The 11999-nt window shown below is 33.1% G+C and overlaps 1 protein-coding gene across 2 annotated transcripts; it reads right to left on the reverse strand.

Moving 5' to 3' along the window:
- Positions 1–286: 286 nt before the first annotated feature.
- LOC133307520 (uncharacterized) lies at positions 287–2095 on the reverse strand. 2 transcript variants are annotated; one of them, XM_061508042.1, is made up of 3 exons: positions 1937–2095; positions 873–1665; positions 287–812 (listed from the first exon to the last, which is right to left on the reverse strand). In XM_061508042.1, exons 1-3 carry the CDS (start codon positions 2007–2009, stop codon positions 479–481), a joined length of 1200 nt encoding a protein of 399 aa, XP_061364026.1. In that variant the 5' UTR covers positions 2010–2095; the 3' UTR covers positions 287–478. The 2 variants fall into 2 exon arrangements, with proteins under 2 accessions (XP_061364026.1, XP_061364025.1); XM_061508041.1 differs by having other exon boundaries at positions 287–1665.
- Between the last annotated feature and the right edge of the window lie 9904 nt (positions 2096–11999).

Here is an 11999-nt window from a genome sequence, read left to right on the forward strand (position 1 = left end):
ATCCAAGATTCCCGAATGCTGGTAAGTGTCTGCTATACTCTACTAACACTTTTTTTTAAAAAGCTTTCAATAGATAACATGATAGACAAGATTCAACCCGAAAACCAAAAGCTACAAAATATTGGAATCCACAGGGTTCTTACGTTTCAGAGTTATTGTATTAGCTAATAGATGCTATTCAATTTGAAAAAACCAGACTGGCTCATGATCATCTAATTAAACTTCCAAATTAGTATGAAGCACATGCATGATTTCAATGGTGACTAAGAAATATCGATGTGTTAGAAGAAATTTTTTATTTATATAGGATAAACTGCAATGACTTACATTGATCAAGCAGTCATGCTGGCAAGCTCAAAGAGAAGAGATAACCTAGACAAGTTGAGAGAAGCTAAGAACATAATTTAGGCAAAGAAGAGAGGAAAAAACCATCCTCTTCTCTTTGTTTTCCTTTTTGTTATTATAAACCTATCATTCATCATGTCAAAACCTCTTGATTCTTTGCGGAAAGCCTTTTTAGGAACTCATAGGTTGTGATCATTGTCGTTGCAGACATTGACATTGAAGCCCATCGAGGTCCCAATCCTCTGTAACAAGCCATCCAGCCACCTTCCTTAACCAGACTCCTCACCGTCTGCATAACTGTTGGTCCGCGACGGCCATTCTCATCACCATCCAAGACTTGCAGTCTTGTCTTGATTGTATCCAGTGGCATGGTAATCAAAGCAGACATGCCACCAGCCATTGCTGCACTGAGTCCCTGAACTGCCATTACTGTTTTTGTATCTGGCCTCAAAGCATTAGCACTAGCACTAGCATTAACATTAGTTGCAGTGTCACTCCTCTCCTCACTTTTCTTGCACAAGTAGTACCCAACTCCACCCCAAACCATCCTTTGTGCAAGAGAATATGAAGCCCACCAAACTGCATTGGAAGGTGCATGGGTCAAGATTGATATCCCAAAACCTCTATACAAGCCCCTAGGGCCATCTGTGCTAAGAATTTTCCGGAAGGCATCAATCCCATTGACATATCGACAAGCTGAAGCCTTAGGATTACTGGAATTATAACCATCTTGAACCATCAACCTCTGGCTCACAACATCAATTGGGGTCCACACAAGTTGAGCTGCCATGGCTGCACTCAAGCCAGCAACTGCATTGGCAATTGCCGCAGCTGTAGGTTCTCCAATACCAAACCTAACCGTAGAAGTCCCCACATTACTCTTGGTAACCTCCAAGGCAGCCATATATAAAGCTCTAGCAGGGATTGTACCCATCAAAGAAGTCCCAAATCCGCGGTACAATGCTCTAAAACCCTCACCCCTAATCAATGAAAATGCAGTCTTGATGCAAGAAACTTGGGACTGAGCCACTTGCTGCCTGGTTTTCAACACAACAACAGGGTACAAGGTAGCAGAAACCCCAGAGAAGAGGGCAGCTCCAAGGAAGAAAAACTTGGATTTATCAAGCATTTTCCAATCAATTTCGGCCGGGAGATAAACCTTTTCACCCGATTCTTCCTCGGTCACACTCATGCTCATTTTCGCCACCTTCTCAAAATCACCACCAACAAAATACCCCACCACAAACCCAGAATCAAAATCTGATTTTTCCTTCAACAACACTTTCCAGCATACACCATCTACAATCCTAACTGTACAGCCTTTGCAAACCCACCAAACATAATTGGAAAATCAAGAAAATATCAAAACAAAAGAGAGAGAGAGAGAGAGAGAGAAATTCTAACTGTACAATCGCAAATTACAATCCCATAATACTACGAAATTGGAAGGGGAATATCACGAGGAATTAAGGGAATAACGTGGGTTCTTTTTTTTCCTCTTGTGGAACCAGGTTTTGGATCGAACGTGAGCTACGATGAATAGATCTAGCATTTCTAAATTAACAAAGAGGGTGTCGCAAACGGTTCATACCGGAAAAACCAGCAATCTCAACGCCGGCGACGGAAAGTTTGAACCTTGCCGGAAAATCGGAGGCACCCATCATATTCAGTGAACATATAAAGAAAAATTCAGAGCATCGCTAAAAAAGAGTGCTAATATGCTATGAACAGAGAGAAAGAGAGAGAGAGAACGAGGGAGTGGGTTACCGGAATGCGAGGTGAATTTGAAGAGGAAAATGAAGGCGGTAGAAGGAGTGGGGGACTGACACGTGTCGGTTGTGGATTAGGTGGGTGTTATTTTGTTTTGTTGTTGGTTTGTCAGAGGTAGTGTTGTCTGAGAAAGTTATTGACGTGGGAATCCTTATCCACTATTGGGTCGAGTTTGGGGAACAATAATCATTTTGTTATAGCTAGCAAAATTATTTACCAGAATTTCATTAATAGTAAAAATTTTCGGAATGCTAACATATGATTTGGAAATAAAATTATTTGTGAATTGGGATTTATACTTCTTCAGGAGAGAAGTTAACCACAGTGTAATAAATTGCTGTTTGCTTGACACGTGTTATTTTTGTTGATTGTGCAGTCTAACATGACATAATTCGCTGCACAGTGTAACAAATTATGTCGCGTAACATTCCGAGAATTTTTACTTTTAACATGGCAGTTTGATAAATAATTTACTGAAGTGTGACAAAATGGTCATTGTTTCGAGTTTGGGTCCCCTGTGATGCGCTCCATGTTTACTCGTTTGTTTACTGTGGTAGTTAAAATCTAATTTTTATTATTATGATATTATGTTTTTATAAAAAAAATTTATCAAATTTTTTTATTAATATTTTAAATACTTTTATATTTTTATGATTTTTTTAGTTTACTATTTTATGTTTTATAATTTTTTTTTTCGTTTCAATTTTATATAAAATCTCAACTTTAATTACATGATTTACCAGTGCCATTAACATATGATTTGGAAATAAAATTATTTGTGAATTGGGATTTATTCTTGTTCCGTTCAACGGAGAAGTTAACCTCATGCTCCTCTCACATGGTCATGGATGTATGGGTCATGTTTTTTGTCTAAGTAAATACTTTTTTTTGGATCTCATCAAATTTTACGATACCCGTTTTAGTCTCTAGCAAATAAAAAGGTTATTCGTGATCGCTAAGAAATTCAAAATGGATCCATTTAGTTGAAATTGTGATCTCTCACAAATTCAAAAAAGACCCACATTAGTCTCTCAAAAGGGATAAAATGGATTCACTTTGAATTTCTTAAGGACCACGAATAATTTTCTTATTTGTTAGGAACTAAAACGGTTATCGTAAAATTTGCTGAGAATCGAAAATAGTATTTACTCTTCTTCTTTTTTCTATTTAAAATTATGGTAGGTCCCATTTTTGTTTGTCTCAGCAGAAAGCAATCTCCTTCTCCATCTTCGGGATAATTATAAATCCCTTGTGAATTATATGTAACTCACATTTGACTAAATAAAATAAGATTTTTATAATGGGTGCTTTTTTTCTATTGTTACTGTAATATTTTTTATAGTTACACAAAAAAATGGTATTCACCTTTAAAAAAAAAAAAAAAACTAAGATCCACCGGGGTATCTTACTTTGTTTTTATTTTTTATTTTTTGTTACTATAAAATTTTCTTTCTGCAGCGCAATAGCAGGAGTACATTATCCTTTTATAATAGTGCAATATAAAAAGATAAATGGATAAGACACTTAATGCAAGACTACAGGAAGATTGAGATCTGGATAGAATGCAGAGTGAACCATGATTATTTCAATTTGTTGAGCAATAATTAGAAATGTAAATGTAACGAGAACAGATTTATTTACGTGAGTAAGTTTTTCACGTGACAATGTGTAAAAAGAGAAATAGATATAACTACATTAAATATGGTCATACACTCGTATTTTGTTAAAATTTATGGAGTTTTGTTATACTCTTACGTCATGATTTTTGGATAAATTTTACCTATTCTGCAGATTAGTAGATTTTAAAATTTTTTTTTTTTTATGGGTTTAATTTTTTTTATGATAAATAGGAAATAATATAGAAGTTGTTGGATTTCATTTTTTCTCTTTCTCTATTGGATTTCATAGAGATGATTTAATTCCATTTTCTTAGTTATATATTTTCGTTTAATCATAATTTCATTTTTTTATATTTCATTCTATTTTGTTTTATTTATTTTTTCATTGACTTTAATTCCATTTTCTTAGTTATATATTTTCTTTTAATCATAATTTCATTTCTTATATTTTATTCTATTTTGTTTTATTTATTTTCTCATTGACTTTCGACGGAAGTAAATTTTGTCCAAAAAATTGCTATCGATGAAAAGAAATTTGACGCCTTACAATATGTTGATAATTTTGCCAAAAACTTTATTTTCGACATAATTTTCACCATTTTCGATGAAAAATTTCATTAAAAAAATGACAATTTCGATTAGTGTTCCTTATGTACTTTCCCTCTCTTATTATCTACTATTTTGACACGGACAATAAGCGAGCCAATGAGACAATGCTAGAGAGACTACTAGTAGAAACAAAGAAAAAAATAAAAATTATTAAATCGTACGTTAGTTCATAAAAAAATTGTCAACTTAGCCTTAATTATAAAAATTATTAAGGGTTGGCTATTAATAATGATCGTATGCACATAATTAATATGTGATGTGTATGTTCATAGAAGTTAATGAAAGAGATGTAAATGATGAAAGATGATTGTGCACGAGATGATGGATGCGCACAATGATAATTAAGAAAGTAAAGTTCAATTCTTACTTATATCCGAAAAGAAAGTAGAGATCAAAAGGCATAACTAAGAGACTTAACCCATTTTTTACGAATGGGATTACGGATTACCTATCTTAGTCTATTGCTTCTAGAAGCTGTTGGACCCATTAGGTGGTTCAATAATAGATGATAATAAGTTTGAACCACATTAAATGGCTTAAGTGATAAGCTTGAATGTAATGAAAAAAATGAATATACAATGAATCTTTGCCTCCCTATTTATAATTGAGAAAAATATTTTTAGTTGGTACAGAAGTTTTTATCTGCCACACATAATATATTAGACTATCTGTTAAGTGGGATATCTATAGGGAAGCTATATTGTTGAGGTTTATTTATTCTTCACCTTTTTTATTCAATATTGATTAATGCATACAAATGAATTGAAAAAAATAAAATAGATCAGCTTTAATGTAAATAAATGAATCTAGACATTTTTTTTTAAAATGCAATAAATATGTAATGAATTATAAAGTTAAAACTGTTACCTTGAAATTTTGTATCTCATTTTACATTATATGATTCATTGATTCTTATTGAAATATAGAAGAAAAAATAACAAAACATCACATATATGCACAATATCAAGGTTCGTATTATTATTATTATTATTTGGAGAACAGGTTCGTATTATTATTACTTGAAATAAAATGCATGTATACACAAACTTTTATTTTTAAGTTCTTTCTTATATAAATTTAAGAGATCAAATTTAAAGAGAATTACTTTAAGAAGCTTAACATATATTTATTAAATCAAATTATTTTTCTTAAGGTGTTTGAAGACGGACAAAATTTCTCAAATCTTACCTATTATAAGAATAGTCATCCCGCTCTCTATGAAATAATGACTATTAGGTTATGAAATGAATTTGTGAATGCTTCACCTCCATACCTTTTTATCTCCTTGCAATCATTTATATTTACATATTCTCCATTAAGAGTAGTATAACCACTTATATCATCTTTATGGTGATTAACCCTTTGTCCACTCTTCTTTAGCCTATAAATACATGTTATTGTAAACTTGTAAAGAGATACATAAAATGGAATAAAGCCTCACACAAGTTATTCTATATTTTTTTTATCTATTTCTCATTCCTATATTTTTTTTATCTCTATAATTTTATCTCTTTCTCTTATATTCCATATCAATTTCATAACACATTATCAGCTTGATAGCCTCCATCAACTAAGGTTAAAAGGTTTACAAAAAATTATTTTTTGTGTTTTTGTGTACAAGGTAGGGATTTTGTGGGTATATTCATTTGTTTATTCTTTTATCAATTTCTCATTAATCTTCTTCTACCCATTCTCTCTTTTCCATTTTTATTTATGCTCATGAAGTAGTCATGGGTATTTGACAATATATATCCCCATGCTCCTGAAGTAGTAGTAAGTGCTTGAAAATCCTTACAATGTATTGAGAAATTATATCATTTTGCTCTTGAAGTAACAGTGAGCATTTGACAATCCTTATTATTAATTTAAGGAATTTTGAGTATACTATTACGACAAATGAAGAAAATCCAAAATTTCACATCCTTGAAGTGAGTGAAAACAATTATAAATTTTGACCCATTGGTTTAAAAGCAAAGTTAATGAACCACTTCAAAAGCATTACCTGAAGCAAATGCCCAATACTCTATGAAAGACTTCAGCCATTTTGAGGACTATGAGCAGGCAAGGATATAACCCTTGAAGGGATGATAGAAAATTTCACCCGAGGTCAAATCATGACAAAGAAAATATGGCTAATGAAATGAATATGACTAATTAAAATAAAGGTAAAAATGATGTATCTCACGCCATTGAAAATAAAAATATTTGTAATGGTTTGCAATATTTTCCAAATCAATCAATTATTGTTTGAACTTCAAGTTCACAATCATTTGGGTATATAACTAGATGGATAATTCATTGAATTGATTCATCTAAATAAATAATTGCAAATATTGTTGCAGACATGCCCAGATAATTATTATGCCCACGATCACTTCCACAATTATGTAATTATATTGCATTCTCTTCAAGGAATGACATAGGAAGGGTGGTCTGGGTTGAGGATATTGTGAAGGAGGTTGTTGCCTTCATGACTGCTGATATCCTTTAGATAGGAAGGGTGGTCTGCGTTGGGCATTTGAGGGACCAACTTGCTGTCCCTGTCCTTGAGAATGTTGGAAACCAATGTTTTGCCTCCAACCTGGGTTAAAATTATTGGAAAAATTAGATTGATTCCTATTGGGATTTCCCATATAGAAGACTGATTCTGGGTTGGATGAGCAATTCTCAAACAAATGAGAGCCACTACAGAAGACACATGACTTTTCGAGAACTGTTGAAACAGATTGGACTTGAGGTTGGGAAACTTGGTTTTTTACTAAGGTTGACAAGGAATCAAACTTAGCAGACAAGGCTGTAATAGGGTCTACCTCATGCATAATATCTACTTTTCTTGGCTGAGACCTTTCCATGGGCCATTGGGAATAATTTTGAGCCATTTGTTCTAACAGCTCATGGGATTGATTAAAGGACCTATAAACATTCAATTTGTAGCATAATCTGCTAAGGCTCTGTTTTGAAAACTTAGATCATTGTAGAAGGTCTGTATCAACAGGATGGTAATCCATGGTTTGGGCACTGCTTAAGAAGCAATTTTGTAACACCTCAAATTCTAACAATTTATAATAGCATAAATAAATTCAATATTTTTATAAATAACAGCGGAAGTTCAAAATAATCAAATTTGAGAAATGTTACTGCCGCACCTGTACAGGGACAAGTGCAAGGCTCTTTATTACATTCATAAATATTACAATAAAATCAAAGATATGTCTTATACATAAAATTTAGGATTAGCAAAAATCTCTGAGTAGTTATCCTCACTGTCCACTGCTAGCCCCATCCTTTAGAACTTGTTTCACTGAAAGTCTGCTCCCCTGTGAAGGATCATTGCAGTCAAACAAACACAAAAGTCAGCGAAGCTGGTAATCTTAATCAAAAACAAATATATAACTTAATATAAAAGATGAAATCAAATAACAACGGACTCAAATAACAATTCAATATTCATCATATATATATATATATAATTAAATCTATTATTATAAATTATCTTTATTAAATTTCTTTAGTGGGAAGAGAACCATGGTAGACCCGGGGAACCCTGCCAGTCTACCCTGTGACCCGGGAAACCCTGTCAGTCACAAACAAATCACATTGGCCATAATCAATTCACATCTTCCTAGTGGCCATAACCACTGTTGCCAGATACCACTTTGGGAAGAACGGATACAATCTTTTTCACATCAGTTTTACATCGGATGCATAAAGCCCAAAAGTTGTGTTCATCACTTTGGGAGGTACCATCCCAAAGCTATCCTCCCACCATTAATTTATTACAATCACACACAATCAGGAAAAATTCAATCTTGTCTAAACTACCATATTTGGAATATTTATTCTTTAAGTATTCTCATTGTTGCTCAAGAGCATCATAATTTTTCAAATATCTATAATTTTCCAACATCTATCAAAATTAAGGTCCAAATTATATCAATGATACATCATCATAATTTTCCAAAATCTATCATATCAATTATCCTTCATCTTAGTTTTTCCAATTTATTCAACAATAACAAAACTCAAAATCCAACACCCATCACAGAAAGTCCAAATCCACTCATCATACCAATTATCATAGTTATTAATAATATAAATATTCAAATTCAACCATAAAACACATATTTGGAAAGTTTTTCTTAAAGAGTATTATAATTTCATAATTTTCATAATTATTCAATAAGATCTATATATTGCACATGAATTTTATATAATATATTGCACATAATTATAATTTCTAAAATAATAAAATTTTCCAAAAATATTCTAATTATCACATGTAGTAATTTAAATTTTTTAAAAAATTTCTATATATATAAAAATGTTCATACAAAAATACTAAGAACATCTAGGGATTAAGATTACATATCATAAATTTCACACAAAAATTATAACCTAAGGATTAAGATTACATATACCGAAATTAATATCAACATAACCTATGACTCTCTAGGGATTTGATGATGACTTTGATGATGTGTCCTTATGCATAACAACACTGCTTGATCTGCTAGATGACTTACATGAATTTTCCTTGGGGGTAATAGACTTCAGCTTCTACTTGGACTTCGTGCGTATAGTGGACTACTCCTCCTCCGACGATGACGATGAAGAAGAAGATGAACCAGAATAGCCAGGGGCTGAGGCAATAATTCAACAAGAACACCAGCAGCCGAGAAAATAATTCAACCACATTCTCCAGAACCCAAGACAAAAATTCTACCAGAAGAATTTAATTCTTTATGTCAGATTTTTTTCTCTCTCTTAGATATTCATTTATTATTATTGGATTTTCAGCAAAAGCGTGCGATTATTATCTTTGTTGAGATTTTGTTGTATGTTTTTTCGCTAACAATTAATCCATGCCTAAATACATTGTCTCAATTTTTGTTCTGTTTCTCTGTAGCTTCCGTGCAACTGACAGAGAAAGTTTATTCGTTGAGGAACCACTTAACGAAAGAGGTGTTATTCTTTTATTTAACCTTTTGCTATTCTTTTTTTAAAAAAAAAAGAAAAAGAAAAAATCTCGTGCCATGTAAATTTTGTACAAAAAGGAAAGTCTATTAGAATGGAATCTCTTGCTATTCTCTTTGCATTTCTGTCTGAATGGAAAACTAAATGCCCTAGCGTCTGGAAAGCAGGGTAAGTCTATAACCTGAATGCCTAAAAAGACACAAAATGTTGGTTTCATTCGGTAGCCTAGGTTCATTTAGTTGAACTTGGTGGATAACTCTAGATTCATAAATTCATCCTTGAATTGACACTTGGTGTTCAAGGATCAAATCTCAAGTCACAAATAAAAAGAGAACGAAACTGAATCTAACTAACTTGTGAAATTAACTAACAGAAAGATTGCAAACTAAGCTAACAACTAGCTACTGTTAGTTAAAGCAGATGACACATGTGTGATGACGTGTCCTTATGCATAGCAACACTGCTTGACACCTTTGAAGACGTGTCCTTATGCATGACAACACTGCTTGATCTGCTAGATGACATTGATGATGTGTCCTTATGCATGACAACACTGCTTGATCTGCTAGATGACTTACATGAATTTTCCTTGGGTAATAGACTTCAGCTTCTACTTGGACTTCGTGCGTATAGTGGACTACTCTTCCTCCGACGATGATGACGAAGAAGAAGATGAACCAGAATAGCCAGCGGCTGAGACAATAATTCAACAAGAATCACCAGCAGCCGAGAAAATAATTCAACCACATTCTCCAGAACCCAAGACAAAAATTCTACCAGAAGAATTTAATTCTTTATGTCAGATTTTTTTCTCTCTCTTAGATTTTCATCTATTATTTTTGGATTTTCAGCAAAAGCGTGCGATTATTATCTTTGTTGAGATTTTGTTGTATGTTTTTTCGCTAACAATTAATCCATGCCTAAATACATTGTCTCATTTTTTTATTCTGTTTCTCTATAGCTTTCGTGCAACTGGCAGAGAAAGCTTATTCGTTGAGGAATCATTTAACGAAAGAGGTGTTATTCTTTTATTTAACCTTTTGCTATTCCTTTTTTTTTTAAAAGAAAAAAGAAAAAATCTCTTGCCATGTAAATTTTGTACAAAAAGGAAAGTTTATTAGAATGGAATCTCTTGCTATTCTTTTTGCATTTCTGTCTGAATGAAAAACTAAATTCCCTAGCGTCTGGAAAGCAGGGTGAGTCTATAACCTGAATGCCTAAAAAGACACAAAATGTTGGTTTCATTCGGTAGCCTAGGTTCATTTAGTTGAACTTGGTGGATAACTCTAGATTCATAAATTCATCCTTGAATTGACAATTGTTGTTCAAGGATCAAATCTCAAGTCACAAATAAAAAGAGAACGAAACTGAATCTTTCTAACTTGTGAAATTAACTAACAGAAAGATTGCAAACTAATCTAACAACTAGCTACTGTTAGTTAAAGCAGATGACACATGTGTGATGACGTGTCCTTATGCATCGCAACACTGCTTGACACCTTTGATGACGTGTCCTTATGCATGACAACACTGCTTGATCTGCTAGATGACTTACATGAATTTTCCTTGGGTAATAGACTTCAGCTTCTACTTGGACTTCGTACGTATAGTGGACCACTCCTCCTCCGACGATGTCGACGAAGAAGAAGATGAACCATAATAGCCAGCGGCAGAGACAATAATTCAACAAGAATCACCAGAACCCGAGAAAATAATTCAACCACATTCTCCAGAACCCAAGACAAAAATTCTACCAGAAGAATTTAATTCTTTATGTCAGATTTTTCTCTCTCTCTTAGATATTCATTTATTATTATTGGATTTTCAGCAAAAGCGTGCGATTATTATCTTTGTTGAGATTTTGTTATATGTTTTTTCGCTAGCAATTAATCCATGCCTAAATATATTGTCTCATTTTTTGTTCTGTTTCTCTGTAGCTTTCGTGCAACTGACAAAGAAAGCTTATTCGTTGAGGAAACATTTAACGAAAAAGGTGTTATTCTTTTATTTAACCTTTTTCTCTTCCTTTTTTAAAAATAAAAATAAAAATCTCTTGCCATGTAAATTTTGTACAAAAAGGAAAGTCTATTAGAATGGAATCTCTTACTATTTTTTTTGCATTTCTGTCTGAATGGAAAACTAAATTCCCTAGCGTCTGGAAAGCAGGGTAAGTCTATAACCTGAATGCCTAAAAAGACACAAAATGTTGGTTTCATTCGGTAGCCTAGGTTCATTTAGTTGAACTTGGTGGATAACTCTAGATTCATAAATTCATCCTTGAATTGACAATTGCTGTTCAAGGATCAAATCTCAAGTCACAAATAAAAAGAGAACGAAACTGAATCTAACTAACTTGTGAAATTAACTAACAGAAAGATTGCAAACTAAGCTAACAACTAGCTACTTTTAGTTAAAGCAGATGACACATGTGTGATGACGTGTCCTTATGCATAGCAACACTGCTTGACACCTTTGAAGACGTGTCCTTATGCATGACAACACTGCTTGATCTGCTAGATGACTTAATGAATTTTCCTTGGGTAATAGACTTCAGCTTCTACTTGGACTTCGTGCGTATAGTGGACTACTCCTCCGACGATGACGACGACGAAGAAGATGAACCAGAATAGCCAGCGGCTGAGACAATAATTCAACAAGAATCACCAACAGCCCAGAAAATAA

This window comes from Gastrolobium bilobum, unplaced genomic scaffold, assembly GCF_033153095.1.
Source record: "Gastrolobium bilobum isolate Gb01-03AN ecotype WA unplaced genomic scaffold, APGP_CSIRO_Gbil_v1 utg367, whole genome shotgun sequence".
Classification (NCBI taxonomy): domain Eukaryota; kingdom Viridiplantae; phylum Streptophyta; class Magnoliopsida; order Fabales; family Fabaceae; genus Gastrolobium; species Gastrolobium bilobum.

Bases quoted from the DNA above. Each gene is read 5' to 3' on its own strand.
- LOC133307520 (XM_061508041.1), bottom strand. From the start codon at position 2,009: ATGATGGGTGCCTCCGATTTTCCGGCAAGGTTCAAACTTTCCGTCGCC. The intron at 1,666-1,936 runs GTATGAACCGTT...GGGTTTGCAAAG, and splicing joins TGAGATTGCTGGTTTTTCCG to GCTGTACAGTTAGGATTGTA.